The 27,556-nt window shown below is 35.5% G+C and overlaps 1 protein-coding gene and 1 long non-coding RNA gene across 5 annotated transcripts in view; one reads left to right on the top strand and one right to left on the bottom strand.

The window, feature by feature from the left end:
* Positions 1-9,914, top strand: part of LOC148216844 (uncharacterized) — an 89,196-nt gene extending 79,282 nt beyond the window's left edge. For all 4 annotated transcript variants that reach the window (XR_015794409.1, XR_015794411.1, XR_015794412.1 and 1 more), the window contains 2 exons: positions 5,800-5,910; positions 8,372-9,914. This is a non-coding gene — a long non-coding RNA (uncharacterized LOC148216844). The remainder of the gene's footprint in view (positions 1-5,799; positions 5,911-8,371) is intronic.
* Positions 1-26,691, bottom strand: part of GLRA3 (glycine receptor alpha 3) — a 56,814-nt gene extending 30,123 nt beyond the window's left edge. The window contains exons 1-3 of the mRNA XM_088132118.1: positions 26,612-26,691; positions 9,905-10,032; positions 3,133-3,200 (exon numbers count right to left, since the gene is read on the bottom strand). Of these exons, the coding sequence (XP_087988244.1) occupies positions 3,133-3,200; positions 9,905-10,032; positions 26,612-26,682 (267 nt within the window). The 5' untranslated portion in view covers positions 26,683-26,691. The remainder of the gene's footprint in view (positions 1-3,132; positions 3,201-9,904; positions 10,033-26,611) is intronic.
* Between the last annotated feature and the right edge of the window lie 865 nt (positions 26,692-27,556).

Raw genomic sequence — 27,556 nt, 5'->3', positions numbered from 1 at the left:
ACAGTTCACTTCTGGGTGTGATTCAAGGTGCTGGTTGTTACCCACAAAGCCATACATAACATAGGACCTCATTAGTTAAGGGACTGCCTGCCTCCCATAACATCTGCTCAGCTGATTCAATCCCATAGGGTTGGTACTCTTTGGGTTCCTTCGATTAAACAATGTCTTCTATTGATACCTTGGAAGTGACCTTCTCTGAAGCAGCACATGGAACAAGGTTCCCCCTGAGATCCAAATGGCCCTGTTCTGCTGTTCTTTAGAAGAGCCATGAAGACCTGGATCTTTACCCTTTTCTTTGGCGAAGAAAAGTGAACCCCTCACTTCATTCCATTTGGTCTGTTGCACTTGTCATCTTTTATCTTTTATTGATTTTATTGTAATTTATTTGATTGTTATGAATCACCCAGAGTCACTGAGAGTTGGGTGACATTCAAGTTTAATAATAATAATAATAATAATAATAATAATAATTATTATTATTATTATTATTATTATTCCTTACCAATCTGAGCAATCATGTAGTGACTGAGATAATATACGTAGTGCTACACATCTAACCAGATTTTTAAAAGAAAGCTGTCTTTGCATTCATCACTTTCTTAAACAAGCACAAGGATTATTTCCTGCCAGTTTATCACTCTATCTACTCCCACTCTGCATGGACAATTTTGACTATTTCTAAAGGAATTCCTTTCCCATATGGAAAAGACATTTTTTTCCAAGTTACTATATTTAAAATATTCTTTATGAGTCCTTGCAGCTTCCCTTCTCTTTATCTATGTAATAGTATTCTGAGTATGACTCTCACTGAACCTTGTTGAAAAAAAAATTACCTCAGTTCAGTTCACTAAGGTTCATTCTAGACAAGAGAATGCAGACTGAAAATTGCTCTTTCCACTGGACTGAATGGGAAAACTATGCTAAGTGGAAATTCTAAATTCAAACAGAATTCCAAATTAGTTTTCAGTTAAAATGTTTGCAAAGGCCTTGAGTTGGTTCTTACACATGGAACTTAATGCAAACTCTGCAGGGTTATCCTCAGATATGGTGTTTTCCACATTTATACTGTCAATAATCAATACAGGAATAAATAAGTCCTACTACATATGGGTTTATTTTTAAAGAGATTCATGCAGAAGTTGTATTGTACAAAGACTGAACATATTAGTAACACAATCTTTGACTATTATATTGCTTTGCATTGCTATTATCATTCAGAATTTATAAAAAAGGAACTTTAGTTCTGATATGATCTGAAACTAGAGGGGCCTACTTTTTCAGTCTGAACTACAATAGTTTCAGATGATATCAATACTAAAGTTCCTTTTTTAAAACATTTTGAATGATAATAGCAATACAACCTTTTCCAGGGTAATTTAGCATTGCCAGTTTTTCTGATGCAAACAAGTAACTGGAAATTTTAGAACAGGAAAGAAAAAACAACAACAAAACACTTTAGTATTGCTCATACTCCGGTCTAGGAAAACCTGCATGTTTTAAAGCCTGTTTATATTTGCTGTACAAAGTCTTATGGCACAATTCATTAATCAAGAAAAATGATGCCAGCCCTGTGTCTGCTCCAAACATGTGCATATCGTTAAGTTTTTAAACATTCACAAAAAGGCATATACCAACTTTGCCTTTTTACAAAAATAAATAAAATAACAGTACTGTATTATTAAAAAGTCCACTCTGTTTATTGTATTTAAGAATTCAGTCCAGTGTATGTATGGGCTTAACTACCAGATAAGTGGGTACAGGATAGAATTAAAGGTGGAATTCTGAGACCATGTCATGGGCACGTTCTCAAGTTAGCTGCAATAAGCCAGGTTTTCCCATTCATAGTTTGGTGAGGGTGATGTGTTACCCTTCTCTAGTCCCACACGATGCTCCCTATCATGTCCAATTTATCTTTGTATTTTTCCCCCTGACAAGTGGGCATATTTCTAGATGCAAAACAAAACTATAGCCACCTACAGTGGGGTCCAGAGAGATTCTTGGAAATTAAGATCATACTAAAGACTGTGTAGACACTGATGCTTTGCTTTGTAATATGCCAGCCTTCTATTTTTTAAAAATTAAAGAATCATTAAATATTGACACAGGGAAGCATCTATGGGCACTCTGCTATCCCCCATACCTTCTACTGTATATTCTAGCAACACAGGTAGCAAGCTACACTTTTGTTTTGAATTGTCAATAATCCTTATTAGAATAATTAATGCTAATTCTAATCTAAAAAACCAGGGATATCTATGAAGGAACAGAGAGACTGAGAAAGAATATGAACATGATAGCAAACAATAAATAAACACAGAAGAATCTTTATTAAAGATTGATTGATTGACTGATTGATTGATTGATCGATTAAAGCAGGAGATTCTGGTCAGGTGAGCTAATAATCTTGAATAAATAAAGCTTAAGGAAAGGGACAGTAAGAGGCCCAAGGAAAAGATGGAGGAAGATAGTAGAACACGGCCTACAATCAGAAATCTATTATTTTAAACATTCAGAATAACTGCTACACTTATTCATTTTAAACCATGGGACTATTTCAGAACTTGGAGGGAAGTGTTACACACACACACACAATAGAATCAGACATGGAATAGACAGACAGAATTGAAGATATCAAGGTTAGATCAACAATAATAGGAAATAGTGTACAAATAGAATGAATGAATACATAAATATGTTCAGGTTTAACAACAGAAGACAGCTACAGAGGAGAAGGTGCAATTTTGTTTTAGTGTTGTACAAAAAGTGATACGTTTCTAGAAATGATTGATGATGAGATTAAAAAAAATTGAAAATAAACTTGGTGCTTTGTATATGACCAATCAGTTGGTACTGTTGTGCAATGTGAAAAGGATTGAGGAAAGGATGATTTGAGGGAAAAAGATAATTTTTCTTTTTGAAGAACTGAATGGAAATGTATATTTATTAAGGAGCATTTGAACCACACAGAATAATGCATAGTTACTCTGCAATAAATGCATAGTATCTTTAGTTGCTCTGCCATTTATTCTTACACATATTAAGTCATGGATAGGACTTATTTTCAAGTCAGTTATGTACAGCTGCAGCTCAGATATGTTGAATTTTAAATGTTTTCAATAAAGAGCATCTTACCATTGTTGTTTCTGCAATGGATCCAAAACTGTTAATGAAGATGTTGCACGTAACATTTACTGGAGGCCCTACAAAACATTAAGGGATGAAGAAATTAATGTCTACATGAAATTAAAGTTTGTACTATTTTCAAAATATATTAACAGGTTAAATTTCAATGGAAAAGAAAAGTATTCTGAGGAACAGTGATGTTGTTTGAATATTGAATATTATACTGGCTTGCTGATGCATCTACCATTGATGCTGATAATTCATGACTTCTGTTAGCAATTGTCCAAGTTGCTAGAAGTATTGTTTCTAAACAATAAAGAATTCATGAAAGCTAATTCAAATATCCGGATGCTTTCAGAAAAGATAATTTTGTGCAACACACAATGTTGAATAGTGGATTGTCATTTTCAGAGATACAATGGACAATGCAATCTTACAGCACAATAACTAAAAGTGACATTATTTCAACAAAGCTATTTCTTTAATTAATCTAATCATATTGAATAATTCTGACAAGCTATGAGGGAATTTCATGTTGGTATCATGATCCACAGAAGTTGTTCTGTAACAGCAAACATTTAGAGAGGTAACAATTCTTCTATTTAAAAGCTGATTATATCATAGTTTGTTCAGTGCACAAATAAAAATTAAAATATTCCCAACAAATGACTTGAAAATACCAGTGAAAGAGAATTTACCACTTTTAGGGGAATTGTTTTAGTGTTAAACTGTTATTTAAGATTCAGTTGAAACATTCCTTCTTGTAGTTAAATCCATTATTCTCTTCTGATGTCTAAATCTTCCCAAATGCTTCAATATTTCTTAGAGCAGCATTTACCCATGCTGGCTGGGGAATTCTGGGAGTTGCAGTCCACTCATCTTAAAGTGGCGAAGTTTGGACAACACTGTTCTTAGAGAAATGAAGATGATCATCTCATCATTTGTTGCCCTTCTTAATATTCATTCCATGTTTTATGTGTGCATGAGCATATCCCACTGGCAAAATAATTGCCCAATCAATATGGCCAGTCACAAAACACTACTTCACTAGAAAGAAACTTGGCGGGCTTGCTCTCTGCCACTTTCCCCATCCTTACAGGATACCCGCTATCAACCTACAGCTTTTTTTCCATTTTTGTGGAGATAAGTGGTACATACTAATAAAAAATGCTGGAGCCAGTCTTCTTCTTTTTAAAATCTAATGGCGATTGGGCCTAAGTAAATTAAAAAAAAAAAAATTCTGAAGGCTGATGTTTTATTTTGCAGCATGGTTATTTCCTTTTTAATTTTGATTAAACTTAAAATTAAACAATAGAGTTAATTAAATTAGTTGAATATAGATAATTCCCACAACATTGTTTTCTATTACAGATATATAACACTGTGGATATATACTGTAACTATAACATTTTGCTTATTTTGTTTTCTGCTTTCTGACTGACTGGTACCAAAGTACTTGTGAAATACCACTACCTACCACTGGGAAAAAAAGAAATGACCATAATTTTCATTTGTTTTTATTTATTTCACAAAATCAATCTAATTTGAAAATTTGCAGGACTAGAGGAGATATTTTTGAGAACCAGTTTGGTGTAGTGGTTGAGGCATCAGGCTAGAAACCAGAAGACCGGAAGTTCTAGTCCTGCCTTAGATTCAAAGCCAGTTGGGTGACCTTGGGCCAGTTATTCTCTCTCAGCCCCAGGAACCAGGCAATGGCAAACCACTTCCAAACTCCTGCCAGGAAAACTGCAGGGACGTGTCCAGGCAGTCGCCAGGAGTTCAAACTGACTCAAAGGCATAGACAGGTAAAAAAAGGAGGGACATTTATCCCCCCACATTTTCTGTCAAAATGTGCTATAGAAATGAATGAATGGATGGATGGATGGATGGATGAATGAATGAATGAATGAATGAATGAATGAATTGGAAGTAGAATTAAATACAATTAACTGGCTTGTTTGCCAATTTTCTGGAGATGCAGAATTAGGAGAATTTAGATAAATAGGTGTAAGAAGATTTAATACAAGACCTACATCTACAGTTTCTATTTCACAACATTACTCTTCCTCCCCTGCTGTTTGTGTCTCTGTGTATATGTAAAAAAGATAAAATAATTTTCTCTAGCCAATTTTTAAAAAAAGTGATTTTTAATTTGCAGAAGAATCAAAAACAGTTTGAAATGTTTTCAAAGTATTTTTGTTTTTGATTTATTGGAACTACAGCACCATGATATTGGTACATGAATCCACAATATATACTGGAGCATGATATATTCTGTACGTTACTTAATTTGCAGTATATGCCTGTAAATTGTTGTTGTTGCTGCTGTTGTTGTAAATGTATTAGCTGCCCAACTCCATTGGACTCTGATCCAAAGTTACACGCACACATCCACTACTTCTAAAAATAACAAAAATCCCAAACCTTCAGAACACATCCTTAGCAGTGATGGTGCGAAACAAATAAAAAGAACTAGCACGGAGAAAAGAAGAAGGGATGAAGCATGCCATTATTTTATTTAATTCACAACTAGAAACACAGGAAAAATCCTCTTTGTGTTTAGAAGCCATGGTTATTACTCACAAACATAAACTTTTCTTTTTCTCTGTTCACTCTGGTGTTTTCTTACATGGAAAGTTAGGGGATTTTTAAAATTTTTGCCACTCTGCATTTCAGAATCTGTGAAGAATTTACAAAGCTTCTAAGTTCTTGATAATCTTCAGTGATTTAGAGTGATGAAATCCAAATCTCACTGATTTTCTGCAGTACTTGGGAACCATGCAACAGGTATCTTTTATGTATAATATATATTTATTTCTAAATTTGTAAAGCAGGAAAACTTCCTTGTTTTATCTTCTGAAAATCTGTTTTGCTATACAGTCCCAAAGATAATATATTTGGCAACATCAGCTTTTATGGTGATTGCGAACCAGCACAAGTATGCAAAAAGAAGCTTGCCCTTTGCAGTTGGCTAATCTAAATAGAATTTTATAGATTAAAATTCATAACCATTCGGAATATTGGCCAACTGTACCACAAGAATAAGGACAGAGAATTTTCAAATTAAAATGCATGTTTTTGAAATTTCAGCCAAAAAAAATAAATAAATCAATGTCCTGCATCTTTTGATGTTGCAAAATCCATTAATGGGTAAATGTCTCTCCCATTCCTCACTATAATATAGTAGGTCAGGGTGACTTTACTGTGTATATTCTAAGCTCCAGAATCCAACCACTAAATGAATCACTAAGACTTAAGCTTTCTATTAATATCCTCCTCTCTGAGATCTTTTTAAAACACAAAGAAAGGAGGGGAAATTATTTGCTCAAAATAATCTTCTGTTCAGGATAGCTTTACATTAGATTGAACTGGAAGTTTATGTGCTGATGGGATAAACAGTGATAAATAAATAAGAACAGCTTAAGTCATGGCAGAGATAGTGTATGGAAATAAATGTAGTTAAGAAGATAATACAGATCTGAAATGATAAAGCAATATTAGAAGTATCTTTCATCTTAAGTAATTGTGGAGGTTCATGCATGTCCCAACTTATATCTAATACTCTGAGGGTCAGTATAGCAGCACATGGGTACTCCCATTGTTGTGTATTGTGTATCCACAGTATTTGTATGATTTGCTGGGCTGGTCTGCAGATGGAGCAGTGTAATTCAATCTGCTCTAAGCCTTTGCTCTAAGGCTATTGCGAAAAATTATTTACTGCATAGATCTAATCATCATAAGGATTCGTTTAAAGAAATTTAGAGTCATTTTGGCAGCATTTTGTACATGCTAGACCACACTGCTTAACTCAAATAATTATGTGTTTTCTACATTGTAGATACATAATCAAAAGATTCAGTCACTGTAGGGCAGTGTTGTCCAAACTTGGCCACTTTAAGATGAGTGGACTTCAACTCCCCATGCTGGCTGGGGAATTCTGGGAGTTGAAGTCCACTCATCTTAAAGTGGCCAAGTTTGGACAACACTGCCCTAGGGTATTTCTAACTTTTGCTTTCTTCTGCTTGAAGATTTCAAAATATTGTTTTCCTATATTTCCCTGCTAATGTATTTGGAAAGCTATATTGGCTTTGTAATTTAGAATTTATAGGTATGAAAGCACACTGAAGTAGATCAGCCTACCCACAAATTTATAGTCTTAGTTAAAACTATTTCCATCTTCTCATATTTGATTTTGATTCTATCAAAGTCTTTATGAGATCCCAACAGGCTTGGAGCATTCCTTTAATACCTCCACATAATTTCTCCATTTCATCCTGGGACTATGCAGTTCTTTTTCTCCATTTTTCTTTATCCATTAAAGACAGCCCAGTAAAAGCAAGTATGTGGGAGGAAACCAAAAATACTGAAAAAACTCATGTTATTTGTATTCCATCTCTTATACATTCAAAACAACTGAAGCAATTCTCATCCACACATATATATTAAATTCCCAACATAAATGGGAGTATGATTTAACTGCCTGCTATGTGGCTGTTAAAAATTGGAACCCCAAAATTAGCATGATAAACAAACTTATATACACAGGGACTAGATTATTAAATAATTTATGCCCTTTGCTGATTAGAGAAAATCGTCAGTTTCCCTTTCTATCACAATTAATTTTAAAAACCGTGATTTCTTTCCATTCTTTTGCAGCTGAGGCCTTAGTCCCAACAATTCTGCTTTTGGACATTTGACCATTCTAATTGATATCAGTTTGGAACATAACGATTCTTAGAACAATGTAAAAGCTATTATTGTCAGGATCTACGCAAACCAGATTCTTCAATTGTTTTAATATGCTTTAATTACTAATTCTACTTTTGCTTTTATTGCTAAACATAGATCAATAGTGTAATGCTGGGAATGTTATTCTAACCGTTTGCTTGACCTGCCATTAGGGGGGGGAAGGGAACATTATAGAAATATTCATCCTGTTTTCCATGCAAATTTGTTGAAAGCATTCAAACCCTCTGAAACATGGCATCCTGATCCATCTCCACCAACACCTATCATGATTGAAGGACAAAGTCACTTTGAAGTAAAAGACGTTTTGGACTCTAGAAAACATAAAGGCAAACTCCAGTACCTGATTCAATGGAAACATTCTCCCAAAACCCATCACGAATGGGTGGACAGTATTAATGTTAAAGCACCTAAACTACTTCATCGTTTTCACTCAAAGTACCCTGACAAGCCTAAGTAACCATTTTGATGTTCATTGTTGTATTTCTATTTCCTTTTTCAGATTTTCTTCCGAATGTGGGAACATTCGTTCTGTTGGAGGGCGACATGTCAGGATCTACGCAAACCAGATTCTTCAATTGTTTTAATATGCTTTAATTACTAATTCTACTTTTGCTTTTATTGCTAAACATAGATCAATAGTGTAATGCTGGGAATGTTATTCTAACCATTTGCTTGACCTGCCATTAGGGGGGGAAGGAGGAGACCAGGTGCCGTTATCTCTATCTTGAGCCAGACATCCAAGGCCAGGACGTGTGAGAACTGGTGGAAGGCGCGAAGAGCTGCAACTGGGAATAGAAACCTAGAAGGGGGGGAAGTTGGGCTTAAAAAGACAAGGCTTTGCTATGTTGAGGCAGACTCAACAAACTATGATGCTGTGCGCTTCTCCTAAATAAAGAAATCTGTAATGGAACTCTTTGGACTCCAGAGGATTTACTGAACTTTGGGATTGAGTGTGCAGACTCTGACAATTATATTTTTGTCGGGGATTACAGAATAAAAGTTGCTGAGGAATCTTGTATTTTTTATTCCAGCATCAGTTTTAGGAATAGTTTTCCTCTTTTGGTTTAAGTGCTGTGCAGTCTTTATCTTCCATGATGGATTATGCTTCCAGCTTTGACCAGTAATGCAGTTTTCTGGGTAGTGTATAAATCAGTCAAAACATAAAATAATAAGATAAATTCATAGAGTTTTATCCATTTATCTAGAATTTTGTCCTTATTGTGCTGGGTTTTATAAACCAAAGTAGAACCCAGCACAATAAGGATAAAAATCAACAGCAATAATGATAATGGGTATGAATGCAATATAAATTCACAATAAAATGAATGTGAAATTCTAGAAATACAAGATGTTTGTCAATAAATAAATAAAAATAAAATAAAAATCCATAAGAAAAAATTAAAAAATAAATTCACCTGGAGCCTGTAAAAGGAATAAATGCATTAATTAAATTTCTTTTTTACTTTCAGTATAATGCATTTGTTTTCATTATATACCTATTCATAGCCAGATTTTTGGTTGTGTTATCTAGTACTAATATACAAAAAAGGTGTTAATTTAATTGTAAAAATAGAAGGATTTTAATACCTGCAAAGGGCCCCAGATTACATCGTAATTGGTTATGATATTGTTCCTGGATTAACAGAATTCATATTCCTTCCCCAGCAGGTTAGTGTTATTGATGAACAAAAATGATGATAAAAATAGTTTAGTTTATAGTTTTATACATATCTGCGATAATATGAAATTAACTCTCCTTTCAAAAAAATGTTCAACAGCATATTTTTATTGTACTCATTCAGTATCTGCTGTATTCCTTTAAAAAAAATAAAATATGCTTCCTGTTCAGTTAAGCTTCTCCTTTGCAAAGTCTCCCCAAATTTCAGTAAGAATAGTTGTTTACTGAAATGTGAAGAATCAAGGCCATAATATAAATTATTAAGCTAAACTTACTTTCTAAGAAAGTAATTTAGAAGCAACTTTTGGCACAAATGAAAACATTAGAATTAAATAACCTAGAAGATTAAATTACCTTTGAAGTTTGGTCTGATTCTTGCATCATAGCCAGACATTCTTCCCATTAATTTATCTAAAAAATCCGAAGGAGACATTGGCATACTACGAGATCTTGCACTGTCAGTTTCCTTGGTGGCCACCAAACTAAAAAAAGCAAAATTTTCATCATAGTGTAATCATACCAACATTTTCAGGTCTCAATTATATCTTTGTTAGTTGAGTTTAAGGTTTCATCATTTCAATTCACAATTCACAGAATCAAAGCTAACCCAAAAAAGCCATGTGCTAGATTTTTCTTTTGTATTTTTTTTACCATTCTCATTATTGCTTTTGAAACAAAACATGTCCCTGTAACACTTTTACTACACAAGTTACCAATGAGCTTTCAGATGCAATTCAAGGGCCAGGTTGTCAACTACAAAGCCATTTATGCCTAGGTTATCTAGGATTTGTACATCCTTGACTCTGCTATCCTTTAAACAGACCTTGAAGACCTGGATTTTTCCTCAGGTTTTGAATGTCCATCTGGGTTGAACCATGTTGGGTTAGTTTATGGTATATGTCTGTTCCCCTCATTATGAAAATCTTTTACTTTTACTGGTTTCATGTACTCTGATTCTGTTTTTAATTTGTACTCTGTCGAGCACTGTTGTTGAGTTAGGTGGCCTTAGGAACCTACATTATAAAAATCAATTTTTTGTTTTCATAGTTTTTATCATATAAAAATGAGATTTTGTTCTATTAACTGTAATGGCAAATGTTTCTTGTTCTTACTTAATTATTGATTCATTATATATGGATTTATTAATTGTATGCCAATTAGAGTTTATCCAAGAGAAGCAGTATAGAAATCTTTTGAGTAAATAAATATAATAAATGTGTTACTGTTTCTTTAAGAACTTGGGATGTTGTGTTAGGACACAGCTGGCAATGAGCTAATGGCTATGACTGATTTTTTTTAAAAAAAGATAAACTGCTGTAAATAGTAAAAGTATTACCTATTAATACTATTAACATTTAAAGCATCCTGCTGATCTTCATGGAAAGATAAATGGTAAATTGTATCAAGTATGAATCTGTTGGTGAGTGAATACATGATTTTATAAAACTGAATCTGTAATACTCTGTGTCTCTTACATAAAGCTGCTGAGAACTAGAAAAGGTTTAAGCAATAATTACATATACAGTATTTGTGTAAGCAGTCAGTTGACTAATAAACATCCAGAAAATAACAGATTTTCTGAACGTGGCAGGGTCTGGTATTCTGAATCTGAAAAACTTCTCCTGCTGGAGAGAAAATTAATTATGAAGCATTAGTGGCAAAGTTCAAGGAGGCATTCTTAAGTACAATGAGACAGTTGAAAGATACAAATTTAGATTAAGGTATCAGCAAGTTGGAGAGATATTTGAAATGTTTGTAGCAGATTAACAGCTAACAATTCAACCTGCAATCTTACAAGTCATTGTGTGTGTGTGTGTGTGTGTGTGTGTGGTTTTTCTTGATGAGTGTTTGCTCTTAATATTACTGGGGGTTATATGCTAAAGTTTGTATAGAAAAGAACATTTATAATGTTATTTTTTAAAACTAGTTCCAGGAAATTGAGTTTCACTTTGGGGACTGAAAATATGCAGTTAAATGTGATTAATAAAGTTAATACTGTTATACAAATCCAAGACTTTGCTGGTGGGAAACCAGGAGGGAAGGTCACAAATGGCTATCGTGTGACCATGGGATGCTGCAACTGCCATAAGTATGATCCAGTTGCCAAGCCCCAGATCATGATCACATGACCGCGGGGGTTCTGGGATGGCCGGCACCTCTAGGATCAGTCATAAGTACCACTCATTCAATGTCGCCACTACTTCAAATGGTCGCTGAATAAGTGTTTGTTAACCAAGGACTACCTGTAACGGAGTATCATCTGGTACCAGTGTTATTTAGACTGGGTATCATGTGCATTGAATGATTTTAATCAGAATATTAGTACATTATATTAGGAATGACTCAAATGTTCATTGCCTTCTACAAAAATTCATAATTCTAAATCCGTTTGAACAAGTCCATTAAAAAATTGAAGAAAAAGAAATGGCTTGACAAGATTCCAAATATAAATATTTCAGTGTAATATGCATTTTCTTTTTTCTGATACATATCCTATATTCTTTGCAAAATGTCAGTAACAAATCCAAGGCATAAGAACATGTTAATTTAAAAATAGGTAGCAATTCTAGCTTATGTTGTTTTTATTCTAGAGTAGGTACAGGATATATATTCCAGATCAGGGCTATAGTTTGGGGGAAAAGTTTGGGTTTTTTTTCATTCCCACTATATTACACACACTCAGTTACAGTGTGAATTTGGCTCTTCACACCTTTCATTTATTTTAGGAATAAATGGATACAGCAAAATGTAAAATGGCTTGAATTCAATCATACATATCAGAGATTGTCATATTCAACATTGTCATAAAGCACCAAAATGGCAAAAAGAAACCCAATACTTATGAAAATCCAGTTGGCCACTATATGCCTTTAACTTTAACAGGAAGGTTGTCATTTTGAGCTACTATCTAGCAGTCCTTCTAGATTTTTACAGCTCAGATCTAACAGCCTTAGCTTGTTCATCTTCTATTAGCCTTTTGTAACTATGCAAAGTGCCTATGTAAGAAAGTAAAAGGGAAATGTATACTATATATTTTAAAGAGAAAAGGAAATCCAAAACAGAAAAGCATTTGTAACAAAAATTGTTACAATATATAAAAAAAATTCCCCTCTCACCCCTATGGGTGGTATGTGTCTTCCTCAATCTCGGGTCCTCTACCAGAGGCCTGGGAGTTTGAGGGTTCTGGGCAGTATCTTAGTGGTTCCTAGCACTGCACTCTTCTGGACAGAGAGCTCTGGTGTTGTTCCTGGCATCTGTTGGAGCCACTCTCCCAGCGTAGGAGTCACAGCCCCAAATGCTTCTACCACCACTGGGACCACTTTGGCCTTTACTTTCCACATCCTCTCTATTTCCTCATTCAGGCCCTGGTACTTCTCCAGCTTCTCATGCTCCTTCCTGATGTTGCTGTCACTTGGCATTGCTACATCTATCACTACCACTGTCTTCTGGTCCTTGTCTACTACCATAATGTCTGGTTGATTGGCCAGTACCTGCCTGTCTGTCTGGATCTGGAAGTCCCACAGGATCTTAGTCCTGTTATTCTCCACGACCTTCTGTGGAATCTCCCATCTGGACTTTGGGGTCTAGCCCATACACTGTGCAGATGTTCCTTACTCAATGCCAGCTACTTGATTATGCTGTTCAGGATATGCTGTTCCTGCCTGCATCACAGTTAGTAAATTAAGTGTCATAGACACAGCTCCTGGTGATTCTATGGTAAGATGTCTTCCATCTCACTCATCCTCAGCATCCACTATTTTTGCTGAAGGTGGATGGAAGTCCTGTTCCTTTCCACTGTTTTTCCCTTCATCTACTTCCCTCAGACTTCTACTCTACCTTCTCCTCACATTACCTAGGCATGTTTCTACTTGCTAATCATAAACAAATTTACACAGATATTGTGACAATATACAACATTGTTTCACTCTTTTTTCTATTTTTAAGCACTCTGTTTCTCCAAACTCAAGTCTTACTTAGCTTCTAGTTCATTGTAAAGGTTTCTCAAAAGAAAAATGATATTCTGGCATGATCATGATCATTATATACTCCACACTCTGGCATGATCTACACAAAAACCTTGTTATAATCAATAAAGAAAATATAAATCTTCTTAAACTCTCTTGCTCCTCCCATCAATTTTACGTTATATTAGCTACCTGATTTCATGTCCCTCTGCCTTTTCCATAACTGCCTGCCTTGGCATTTTTCATTCCTTGTATGGTTGTATTCATTTCTGCAAGTTCTTAAGCAAAGCTTATGTGGGCAATTAATGTATTGGTGCTATCTCTAGACCAAGCAATTTTGTCCCCTACTTGTTGACATAGTTAAGCTCTTTAGAAAAGTTTTTTTGTTATTCCAGAAGATGATGAATCTGTTTCCAAAAGCACCCCAAACAACATCTGACATACACAATGAGAGTTCTGTTGTGAAGCTCTCCCATTGTTACTGCTGATCAGCTAATGTTCAGGTTGATTCTGATCTTGGGATTGACTTGGTGATCTGGCAGAAATGGGAAAACAGGGTACTTTCGCACTGTCCAAAGCAGAAAAGCCTGCAAGACAATTCCAGAGACAGCAGGGGTATACCCATACCATTCTATATTTGGCCAGTAGGTGTCTGGGTAGGATCCTACTTCCTAGGGTCACCTGACTATGACATCAGATTGCACCCATGGCTTTTTGTCTTTTTAAAATGAAAACACTACTTTAACAACTATATTATACATTGCCTCAGGTATGAGTGGAGATGAGATGAAGGCAATATCATGACGACATGAAAGAAAAACATGCTACTTGGCATATTCGCACCCTGGCTAGGTACAAAAAGGAAAGGGTGCCAAGTCTTATGAGCTTTACTGAAATGTTTTAAAATGTTTAGCGAAGTTAAAACAGAAAGTAAGTAAGTGAACATGTGGGGCTCAACAAGAAAAAGTCCCTGAGTCCAATGAAAGGACTGAATCATACAAACCGGACTCCTTTCAGAAGAAAATATCTAGGAACTAATAAAAGTTAACATATTTAGTTTTGGTTCAACCAGTTGTTCTCCACCATACATAATAGGCATCCAGAGGGCATGGGGAAGCAATGATGAAATGTTTAAAAGCTTGTCATGATCCAAAACATATGACTTGGGTAGTATATGTAACAGTGGAGTACAAGTACAAATGGCCAGTTTCCTTTGTGACATTGCAATGCATGTTTTCTTCCTTTCCCCATCATTACAGTATGTACTAGATGCCTATGCCCTGAGCACCGTGGAAGTATTTGTGCTTCATTAGTCCTTTCAGCAAATTTAAATATTGTTCATTGAAGCACAGACAGCTAATAAAAACTAAATAGCAAATTTAGTACAATTCTGCTACTAGCTTGGAGCTTTAGTGTGATCGAACAATAAAAATGTAGGCAATGAGCTACCAGATCTGTGCTGCAAAATGCCAGACCACTGTTTTATATGGCTTTTTTATTGACATTTAATGGCTGTCTGGAGTTTTGCAGCTGAGATCTACTAGCTTTAAGATGAAGAAGCATGTTGGATCGGAGCAAAGGCACATAAATCCAGCAGTATACTACTTTGTAGTGGCCAAGAGCAACTAGAAGAAGCCAAGTATAGCAAACAGGATTTACACTGAGCAGGAAAATGTTTTAGGTATGAAAACGGTTTCAAAGCTTTATCAAGAGAGAAGCAGAGTACCAATACTTTTACATACATATATAAAACTACACACAGAGAGACAAAGAGAGAAAGCTTTATAACTTTCTGTAAGCTTAAGAAAAAACTCCATTCCATTCTTGGGAATAGTGAGCACTTTCTTCTTATACAGTGTTATTGCATTTGAGGTAATAAAAATACAGAGCCACAAATATATCACATAATGATAAAACGACATCTATAAAGAAATGAATTCACATATTGTAGTCTTTTGTATATTATTAACATAAATATAGGACAAGTGCAATGGATTCAGCAAGGATACTAAGGACCAAATATATCTGATATTTGTAAAGGAAAAGAAATTTAGTGATTTGGGAAATGGTATAGACTGCTTAAAAAACTCCCCAAACCATGATGGAATGGGACTGAATATTTTGCAAAACAGAGCAAGACACAGATTTTATAGAATAAAAGATTGATGGGATTTGATTCTAGAATTTTAGACTATTTGAACTAAAGCTATTTTTCCTTTGTCTTAATAACAATAATTGGGTTTTTTCCCCATCAAGATCTACTAGAACATCCCATCTTGATGGTGGCATATCTGGAAAGAATTTGTTATGCAACGATCCCAAAGAATGCTCCCAATATACTTTAGGTCAGTGTTGTCCAAACTTGGCCACTTTAAGATGAGTGGACTTCAACTCCCAGAATTCCCCAGCCAGCATGGGGAGTTGAAGTCCACTCATCTTAAAGTGGCCAAGTTTGGACAACACTGCTTTAAATTTTCCTCCCTGCTCAGTTATGGTCAACACTGAGCCTGATAGATTCCAGCACCACCAAAAAACTAATTTGTTTATCCAGTATAAGGTAAGTGTTTCAATTCAAATAGAGGGATTTTTGCATGCTTTTGATGCTGCTGGTATTCTTTTTATTTGGTTTTATTGTTTTTGTCTTTATGTACTTTAACTTTGGGATTTAGTAAGCAATCACCATTATTCACAAACAAATTAACAGTCAAACTAATTATGCCACTTTTTTGAAAATATGTGAATATAGGAATTTATCTATATTGCAGGGAGGCAATCTAAGACCATGTGTGGCTCTCAAGCGACTTTTCTACAATTTGAGGTGGGAAACTCAATACAAGCTGTTCTGGAATCCCTGAATAACTGACCATAGTTTAGTTTAGTTTAGTTTTTAAAAAAACAACCTCCATAAATATAAACAACAACCCTAAAACTTGGTCTCACTCATTTGCATCAATTATATGCCCAGTTCTTGTCCCAAAACATGAAACCTGTGACCTCTATACTTATCTCTGACCTATTGATGGATTAAGATTTTACAATAACAGTCTCTCTCTCTTTCTCCCTCCCCCCCAATTAAAATAAACATCTAGAGTAGACTACATGATTTCTGTCTAGCTATTTTATTTTAAATGTAATGATTTCAGTACCACATGTCACTGTGTAGAACTGAACATCAAGGAACTTTGTTTCTCTGAGAGGCTGAAGGGAACTGTACTGATCCTCAAATTTTGAGACACATATTTGTAACATCTACTTCCTGCTCTATACCATTCCCAGTAAAGTCAGTTTTCCTTTAATCTCTATTTAATGGCAAATCCAAACCCCAGAGATTTCATTCTTTGATTCTATATCTTTTTGAAGTATGTAGGAGGCTTCTTTTTCTTAATCTAAATATTCTTATGAATCTGAAATTCATGCTACTAGAAAAATGTTTTTTTTTCTCCTCATACCACACCAGGTTATGTTACCTACTTGTTAAGTACTTGGTACAATAAAAACACCTTAATGCTCAAATGCTATACAATTTATTCTAGCTCAGTTACATTTCCAGGTTAACAAATATGTGTATAAAGAATTTAAATGTTTGGCTGAGCTGTATTTAATTGAGTTGGAACCCAGGATTCTGCTACACAATCCACAGACTTCTAATTACAACATTATCCTATTACTTTCTATGTCAAAGGGTAGAAAACAGCACATGAGGATCAACTATTCTGTAGTAGAGGACAACAAATGTTGCCCCTATTTGCAAAAAAGGGGAAGATTCAGCAAATTACAGAATAACCAGTCTGATACTGATACCGGGAAAGATTCTAGAGCAAATCATAAATAAATACATTTGTAAGGACCTTAAAAACTATGGAAAAATTACCAGAAACCAGCATGTATTTTAACAATTAGCCAGAGAGGTAACAGTTCTTTGTCACTGGATGTGTTCAAGCAGAGGCTAGGTAGCTGTTTGTATGCAATCCTTTAATTGGGATTCCTGCACTATACTTGCATTTAAAATCAATGGCCTGAATGGTCCTATGTAATTGTATGTTTATGATAGTACAGTTTTGCGGTTGGGCCACCTGTGCAAAATTGTATATAATTATTTATTTATCGTGAAAATAATTCAAGTTCAGCATCTATATTTTACTGTATTAAAGGTAGAAATGGCTTTTCTGGTAGTACATAAGAAAGCTGGGGAAATACCTTATTTACTGGAAAAACAAAATGGCATATATGTATTTTTAAGTCAGATATTCCCATAGGTATTCATCATATTCACCCCTTTTGTTCCCTAAACATCTTACTGAAAGAAATGGTAAAACAAATCCATTTACAAAATATTTTTATTTGGCAGTACTTAAGATGCTTGTAATTATTGTAAAATGTATAATGCAAAGCTTATATGCACTCCTGAAACTTATATGAACAAATCAAAATATTTATTTATAAGCAAAGAGTTTTTTAGAATAGATACTAAACCATCGGACAGTGAAGGATAAATGGAAAACTTTATATTCTACAAACATTAATTTAAACAAGCATCTTGCTAGACCTTTGGGAAGAAGTGGTAATCACCAGTCTTACATAAAATAGATCTTTTCCTCATTAAGATAAGGAAGGCATTTCCTTTCATAGAGTCTGCAGGCAATATCAGGAGTCTAGTACTGTTCTGTGCAGTTTTAACAAAGATTAGAGGTCAATAGAATTGCTCTGAGACAGCTATACTTTTTCCCCACTTTAGTTTGGGGGAGGGAATAAGGTAACAAGAGGAGCTAGGATCCAACTGCTGCTTTCCTGGCAGAGAGATTGCTAACCTCTGCTTAAAGACTGTCAGGATTGTTCATCATTTCCCCAAGTAGTCTCTTTTATTGCCATCATAAAATGTTTCTTAATACTGAGCCCATATTTCTTTGCAATTTCCAACCTGGCCTTATGACATTACTGGGGGAAAATCTGCTTCATCTCCTGCCTATATTTCCATGAAGTCTTCCTTTCTCCAGGTTAAAGATACTCTGTTCCTTTAAGTGTTCTTTGTAAGACTTATTTTCAGGTCTCTTACCATTCTGATCATCCTCATATGTGACCAGCATATTCACCTTGTTTTCAGCAGCCATGACTCAAATAATACAGCACTCAAATGGTGGGTGTGTGTGCACATGAAAAAGCAACACTGGAAAGGTTCCTGGTCAGGAAAAGGATCCCCTTTGTTAGAATTGGAGAAAAGGATGTGGACTTCTAATGAGCTGGACCTCTGGCCCCTCCCTAAGTCAGTTTTAGCCTGGAGGTTTTCCCAGGTATCACTGGGCAGACCAGCAATTAAGCCCCAGACTAAGCAACAGCTATTCTGTTCTCATTCTAAGCCTGGCTATAAACAAGACCAGTACAAGTGGCCTGGCTTGCAAAATCTCTTTTGAGTGTATGCATATCGGCTTGTTTTTATAATCCAATACCCTGTAGAACTTTGTTGAACCTGAAAGTGGGAAGCCTGAGGACTTTGTTACTTGGTTGCGGGGGTGGGTAGATGGATGGGTTGTAATTGTGATTTGGGTTGTTGGTTTTCCACAATAGGTTTTTGATCTCAAATTACTGATAATTCTGTGGCAAAACCCTCCCCAGTTAAGACAAGCTGGGAGGTCTCCCCCCAAAATCATAGAGTACACAGAATCCTTCAAGCCCTACTGCAGCACAAATCCTGGAGAGCGACAGGTGGTTGATCCTGCTGATGGGTGATGCTGGGTGGTAGGAGAAAGGATGGCATAGAATCCACCAATCACTACCCAACCCTGTCTTACTTTAAATAATAGTAAGGACAGCACCACTGCTTGCCTTCATTACTGTTATATAAAGGCCTGTCTCTGAAGAAAGCGTGACTGATGTCATCATACTTTTCTGCTGACTCAAGAATGGGAGGAACACATGTTAAAGAGGATGTCTATTCTGAAGTTGAATACATATTTGTATGTGTCTGTGAACATTAATGGGGAGGGAGGGAAATAACAAATTCATCATCATGTTGTACCTACATCAGGACGCACATGTATTCCATGAGTATAGCTTGCATTATGACATCACATATAGATTTCATTATCTTAGTGACACTCCTGGTTGCTGTGGATGCCTCTGTTATAAGGTGGGCAGGTTATGTTTTACAAATCCATGGCTGAATAACCTTTTACAAAATGGAATACTTTTCATCTTTGTTGCCACTTTATTCTTACCTTTCTGAATTTGAAATAACAATTTACTTTTACAAAAGCGGTATAAATGTATTTCAATTCCTAAACTGTATTTAATTATTCATAAAGTAGACAATGAGATAATTGTACAGATAATTATATTTGATAATTATATAGTTATCAAACACACACAGCATATTCATTCTGCACACATCCTACAATTTCAAAACAGACATTTTTAGAATAATTAATAACAATAAAAAAAACCATTGTATAGGATTATTTCACTGTTGTATTTTTTATTAAAACATATGTACTATCATGTTACGTATGCACACCTGAATCAATTCTTTGATGTGCAATTTAAAAAAAAAAAAAGGATAAGTAACAAATCCAAAAATCCAGTAACAATTAAGACAAGCTGGGAGTTCTCAGCTTCCAATTGTTATTTGGCTTAGCTTGTAGTTCGACTTTGTGTAGAATAACATTAGTATCTCCAATATGACTTCCTTCTACTTGTTGTTCACCTCAGTTTGATTGGCATATTATGTGTGGCTGGCAGTAAGAAAATGAGCTTAATACAGCATGGGGTGTGAAATATAAATAGAAAGCCAATTTCAATTTGTCTTCTAGAAATAACTTGGTTGGCCTCATTATAGTTTCTTACAAAAATAACTTGCTTATTTTTCACTTGAAAGGTTTTATCTAAAACTTCATTATTAGTAAAGACAAATGTTACTCATAAACTTAGAATTTGGAAATCCTGACTCATCCTGCCTCTATTGGCCCTCTCTCATAGTCCAATATAAGACCAAATTGGGAAGCTTGGTAAATGAAATGAACAAATGAGTTATATGGTACATTTTTGCCTACCAACAAAGATCAGGATTAAGGAGGATAGATGAATCCCTAGACAGGGAGAATTCCAAAGGATAAATGTGCCCTCAAGAATACTATTTTCCCCAGGTAGGCTATTAATGCAGCTCAAATATTGACAGGGCATAGAAAAGAGCTGTCTAGAAGCCTTAACACCCAGTCAGCAAGAAACTTCTACTGTCATCAACAGGATTATTATATAATGCTGAGTTTCTGGACTTTTTAGAATCCTGTTGGGACAGATTCTTGGAACATAATGCACATGAAAGCCCACTAAGCTCCCCCATGTTCACTGGAGCTTTCCACTGACTGCTATCCCTCCCACAAGGTAATGAAAAAGAGGCAGCAAGTGGAGAACAAATTGCATCAAACAGATTCTACAAGTCATGAAAGTTTTGAACAGGGTTATTCAAACAGGGTTATTTTACCACAATACACAGACTTTCAAAGTGAGTAACTGGCTGTTTACATATACAGTGGTACCTCGGGTTACGTACGACTCTGTTAATGAACTTTTCAGGTTACGACCAGCTCTGGCTGCAAAAATTTACCTCGGTTTGCAAACTCTGCCTCGGGGTACGAACAGGATACGCAGTCATTTTCCCTCCCGTGACACGGTCCGCGGCCATTTTCCGCCCCTGACATGTGGTCCGCGACCATTTTTCCACCCCTGACACGTGGTCCCCGGCCATTTTTCCGCCCCTGACACGTGGTCCAGGGCCATTTTCCACCCCTGACACATGGTCGTAGGGAGGGGGACTCTCCCTCCAAGCAATAGCTGCCTCCCTGTCCTCCACGCAAGAATGGATTAACAGTAATTACACTGAACCTTATGGGGAAATTTCCTTCGGGTTGCGACCAATTCAGGGTGCGACCAGAGTCACGGAACGAATTAAGTTCGTAAACCGAGGTTCCACTGTATTAACTGCAAATACAAAAATGCATGACTATAGCATATTAGGGGAGACCATGTTCTTCATTTTATACAGGTCCTTTCAGTCGTAATGATTGACAGAGAGTCTGTATCTGGAAACTGGCAGTAAAGAACTTATGTACAGAAATATAGCTGCAAACCCAGCTGCCACCTCTAATAGTTAAACAAGCTAGATTCTTTAAATGCAAAATCAGTAAATGCAAATATCTTTTTAAGAAAGAAAGAAAGAAAGAAAGAAAGAAAGAAAGAAAGAAAGAAAGAAAGAAAGAAAGAAAGAAAGAAAGAAAGAAAGAAAGAAAGACATCACTTTTGAGTCATTAAAATAGAACATGGAACAAACCAGTACAAATAGTCATAAAGAATCTTTTAGGATATTACCACAAGGAAGTGGAAGAATGATCACTCCTGCTCTCTAAATCTCAAGAAGGAAGACTTCAATGTTATTTCTACATTTTTATGCTTAATTTCAAGGATCTGGAGGTATTTTATAGTTTTCTTTGGCTTTTCATGCAAAAACATGCTGTGTTTTAGGAACTCCTATGCCTGCCTCTGGCTCTTTTTTTGCTATTTTAAAGATTACTTTATTATCTAGAGGATATTCATTCCCTTGCCCAGTGATTCAAAAATGACCGACAGAAAAAAATGTATTTCTTATACCTTTCAAAAATACTGGGAGGAAGATACTGGCAACATACATCTTGCCTGAAAAATTACTTGGATTTAGTCCTCCCTTGCTAAAAGGAACAGAGGGCCTACAAAAAGCTGCTCCTTGATATGCTGAAGAAGGAGTGGCTATATGAAATCTGAGTGCCAATGTGCCCAGAGGAAAGGTGGGGAGCTAGCATGCTGCAAAGCAAAATGGCATCATTTTATGGCATCATCTTTTTCTTTCAGAATACTGCAGGACCCTCCTTGGGACTTATAGATTTTAGGAAGTAATAATAGTGATGGTTCAAACTGGATGCTTGATGATCATGCCCAACTGAAATAGTAGTGATAAACAGGATGTAAAGGATTTGTAGAAAGTCCAAACCATTTTGCTTTTTGGCACATAAATATTTTGTGACTGGCATCATTTCTTGACAGACTTGTGAATATTCAAGTTCTCCCCACCCCAGGGCAGATATTTTGAGAAAGTATCCATGAAATGCTTTCCACATTCATAATGTAGCCCTACCAGTTCCTATTTAGGTGAATCACTATCAGTCAGGGAGGATAATAACAGGCTAAATGGACCTATAATCAATGCAATATAGTAAGGTCAATTTTTTAAATGATCCATTTATTCCCACGAGTAAACATGCAGAAAAACAGGTTTTGTGCATGGTCCAAATGAAAATGCACCATATAACTGTTAATGCCATAAGACTTTTAGGGTGGCATGGAAAGTGAAAACATCAAGTGTTTGATATGAAAGTTTAACAGAGTCAGTTCTCTCAATGAACATGAATATGTCTTCTTTGATCTCTAGTACTCATCATTTGAACAGAGATCATTGTTTTCATATATGGACACAGCACCATTCTATCATGAAATGAGTTATACTGTCATCTATGGTTTTTAGGATGCCACCCTTCAGAGAAAAGAATGGAATGTAAAAATAAAAAAAGACATCAAAATGAATAGACCATGAAATGAATAAATAACTTTTTTAGATTATTTCTTGACCCTTGGCCTCAGGGCTAAGAAATAGCTCTAGCTTGACAGTTTTGAGCAAAGAATAAATGATGATTATTTACTGCAACACACAGGAAAGGCATTGTCAAGTCATGACAAGAAAGCAGCATTGCATGTTAAGTGACCATATTATTGTATTCTATAACATTCATACAAATATTGTGGGTAAAATGAGGGAAATAATATGAAGAATATTGGTAAAACCAGCATTTTGTTACTGTGATATACCAGCCTGTTCGTCATTCTAAAAATCACTAATTAAAAATTATTAACATATATAGTGCAGCTTATCTCTAAACAATGTTATTCACACTTTAGTTCCATTGAAATCAATTAAGCATAGTTAATGTATTATATCCATTTTGATGAGACTAATGGGTGACTAATGTAGTATAGGATCTCATCCAAAAGATTAATCCACTATGTTGTCTATTTTAGCCCAATAGTGAAACAGACCAGTCAGGCAAAACCAGTCATTTCTGTATAATTGCTAGCCTATTCAAATATTAAGGGCAGCTATACAGGAGGAGCTACTGAATCCCTGATGTCCAAAACAGTCTATACATGGAAAGAGAGTTTAGGAGTGTAAGAGTAAATATAGGTTAAGAAAATTGTCTTCCACAAACTAGAGGTAGGGAATGTGTGATACTACAGATATTGCTGAACTACGGCTCAAACTACAACTACAACCAGCATGACTAGTGATGAAGAATGCTGTAAGTGCAGTTCGGCAACATATGGAGTAGTGCAACAGTTACCAGAACCAGAAAATTACTCCAAACATTAAGCTGTGGTCCCACATAGCTCTATGGATCAGATTGGCCGGATCTCTATAGAAGAGCTCTTTAGAAGCCTGAGTGCACTAAAATACAGTTGCATCCATACCTTTTCATGCCCTTCCCATGATATTTTCTGAGAAGAAAAAAGTGCAAATAATCAATAGAAAAATCAAAACTATTATTATCACAGCTATTGAGCTTGACTGTGTCTATCCTCATTTTTAAAAAGCCTTTAAAATATAATTAAAAGCAAAACGCAGTAGGGTGGAAAGATTCTGGAGTGGCTGGAGTCCTGCACAGAAGCATCATGCACACATTTCATTGTGGGTTCTTATTTGTCTTAGCAATTTTTTACTATGTTTTTATAAGCGATCTTACAAAAACATTGTAATGCAGTACTATGATGTTTCTTTTACTTCTGCATGCTTTGACAATGCTGATGTTGTTTTTCAAGTATCTTTTACTGAGCACTGTCAAGTTACCACTCACTAGTTGAATTTACTGTTTGAGTGAATAAACCATTAGATGTTTCTATATAAATATTTATTTTATTTTATTTTATTTGTTTATTTACAGGGCTGTAGACCACTCCAACTGAAACTTACTCTGAGCAGGTTACATACCCTATTTGGATAAATAAGATTAAAAACATACAATATCTATTATAAAAAACAATACCACATAATTTAGTACCACAGATTAAAAAATAACTTTATTTCAATTAATCTCCCAAATTATAAGAGGGAAAAGCTCATAACATTTCCATCCCTAAGGCCTGCTAATACATAGCCAGTGCTATTACAAGATTTTTTTTTTTTTTAGTTGCAGTTTTGTACAAACCCCTCCTCCCTAATATGTACATGGACCATGTTTTATTTTATTTTGTTCTATATAGTTGTTGCTTATTTACCAGAATTTATAGAGTGAACACTTCTGAATCTAAAGGCATCAATAAGGATTAGTAATCTTTGGGAAACAACCACAAGATTATTTCACTGTGCTAACAAACTGTATAAAGAAGACTGTTTTTAGAATATATTCTTTCCTTCTTTTTTTAAATAAAACACAAGTTAATTGGTTGTAAAAGTGTTTAGATGACAGCAGATGTGTCAGAGTGAAAACCATTCCATAGACCATACAAAGAAACCAAATCATTACATGCTCACTTTGAGACACACTCTCTTATTTTTTGCTGTCATTCAGGGACAGAAACATTTATTCAACTAGACAAGTTGTTTTGCTATCAGAAACACTTTTACAGATATTATTACTATATTTCTAACTTTTTGAATGAAAACATTTAAATACAGACTTTTCAATTCAGGTTTTTAAATAGAAGTATATAATTTGTATTGTTTGCATTAGCACATGTGATTTTTTTTTCTCTCAAGTATGTGAAAATCTAATAATTTTCAATGTTAAGAATAACTGTTAAAAGGGCTTACCTTTGTAATTTTTGTACATGTAAGGGGCTATTATTTAGATAGTTTTCATTATGTTCCTTTCAGTAACTCATGCATATATGTTATGCAAGATATAATCAGTTCTTGAAAACAAAGCATCAGAACAGACTCATATTTCATATATCTTGTTAAAATTATTAATAATAGCTAGAACTCAGCATGGCACATAATTTTCATGGGAGAGATTCCTTATACTACATGATTTGTAAATCTTGCGTATTACTGAACATTTTTACAATGTTCAGTTGTAAAATTGAAACAGTTTTACAGTGTTTGAGCCGTATCAATCAGCAATACCTCCATAAATTACTTAAGGTAACCTTTTAAAAAAACAATCCAGTTTTGTCCCATTTCATTTTAATAAAATTAAACTGTCTTAAACCCAAACACTTTAGTTTAAAAGTGACTGTGGTGTCAGTCCTAAGAAATTTAAATATATTTGATGGCCTTAATAATATATTCAAATACAAAAAGGAAGCTTTTGTATTATATTCCATCATGTCTCAATTTGGGGAAGATATTTATAGAAAAGATTTACAGAGAAACTTAAACCATATTTTGTTATTATTGTCTCATGTATGAAAAATATATTTTTTTTTCTTAAAGATTATTCTTTTTTTATTTGTTCTATACCAAGTAAATTTGAAGGGCAGGTTAGGAAGAGACACCATCATTCTCATATATTCATCAAAACAGTATATCATGTAGTTTAAACTACAAGATATACAATATTTAGACATTGGTACCAAATATCAGTCCTTGAGTACTGATTGACACTCATCTTTTTGTTCTACAGTACTAACAAAGAATATGAGAATGGAAGTTATGTCCCTTTTGAATATTTGTCATGCCTTGCTCCATTTGGGCTGGTCCCCCCTTCACACACACACACACACATGCACTATGAAGCAGTGATCTTTAAGAGAATAGAGAGAGTTTAAAACAGGAAAGAGAAGTGTATCTGAATCAAGGGTGAAGGGATACAAGAAGCAAGTGGACTACCACCAAACAAACCAAATATTAGGGCAAGAGATTAAGACAGAACAATATTGCAGTTTCTACCAAGTCATTCTGCTAAACAATGTCTATGGGATACTGGATTTAAAAAACATTTTTAGAGCTCTGTCTACCATCACACTTCTTTTCTCATGCATTTACATCAGCCAAAGCATACCTGGTGATATTAACGAGACTCACCTGAGCAGCACCGCAGCTTCCCACAGATAGAATCCCGAGACAGCAGCACGCAGGTATCTAATCTGGGCCATGGTATGGCGAGGTATTTACAACCTCCTCCCAAAAGAATGTGTCCGAGTCATAAGGGAATCCAAAAAAGGGGAGGGGGAGGCTCCTGAAGGATTGGAGAGTTCGGAATGAGAATGCTGACTGGAGAAGCTGCTGAGTTTTCAGCACCCTGGAGAGCTCCCTGACAATCGAGAGCACCTGTATAAACCGAGGACGTCTTTCCCCAGGGTGGTCTATTCGCCGGCGTCTGGGATGTCGTGCATTTTGGGGTTGTTGTTGGCAACCAGCTCGCCAAGGTTTGTACTGTGCATTTAAAGGGAGAGGCTAATCCCAGGGGGCAAGACCAGGCAGCCGAGGAAGGGCATCCAGAAAAGGCAAGCCGCAGCAAAGTAGACCTACTTTGAAGCTTTCCTCTGTCCCTTCTTTCCTTCTCTGTCCAGAAGCCAATTCGCCACATTCCTGAACACTGGCAATAGCAAGGCTAGAAAGGAAAGAGAAGGAGGCGGAGCCAGAATCAAAGCAGTGGACTTCCTCCAGCCAGTCAGGGAGCTCCCAGTCTGACAGAAGGCCGTGCTGGAGCTGTTTTACTAAAGAGAAAGAGAGAACGACAGGCAAAAGTGAGGGCGGGGGGGAGGGGGAGGCGCAAAATTGGTACTGAAGGATAGGGATCCCCACAAAAGGAGTATCCTTTAGCAAAAAAGAGGAGAGAGGAAAGTCTCATCAAAGAGTTGGATCAGAGGAAGAACAGAACTGCCGAAAGGGACAAAGAATCTGTGGGAAGAAAGACTTCTGAAAGAGATAGCTTTTCAGAGTTTTCCGGGATAAAAGATGCTCATGGCTAATGTGCAGATATGGAAACTGGGTACTCTGAGAATCATTTATCTCAACATTTATATC

The sequence above is a fragment of the Python bivittatus genome, unplaced genomic scaffold, assembly GCF_059951505.1.
Source record: "Python bivittatus isolate LINGU-HERP-01145 unplaced genomic scaffold, Pbiv_v1 ctg000070_np1212, whole genome shotgun sequence".
NCBI lineage: Eukaryota > Metazoa > Chordata > Lepidosauria > Squamata > Pythonidae > Python > Python bivittatus.
This window is presented reverse-complemented; position numbering and strand designations above follow the sequence as displayed.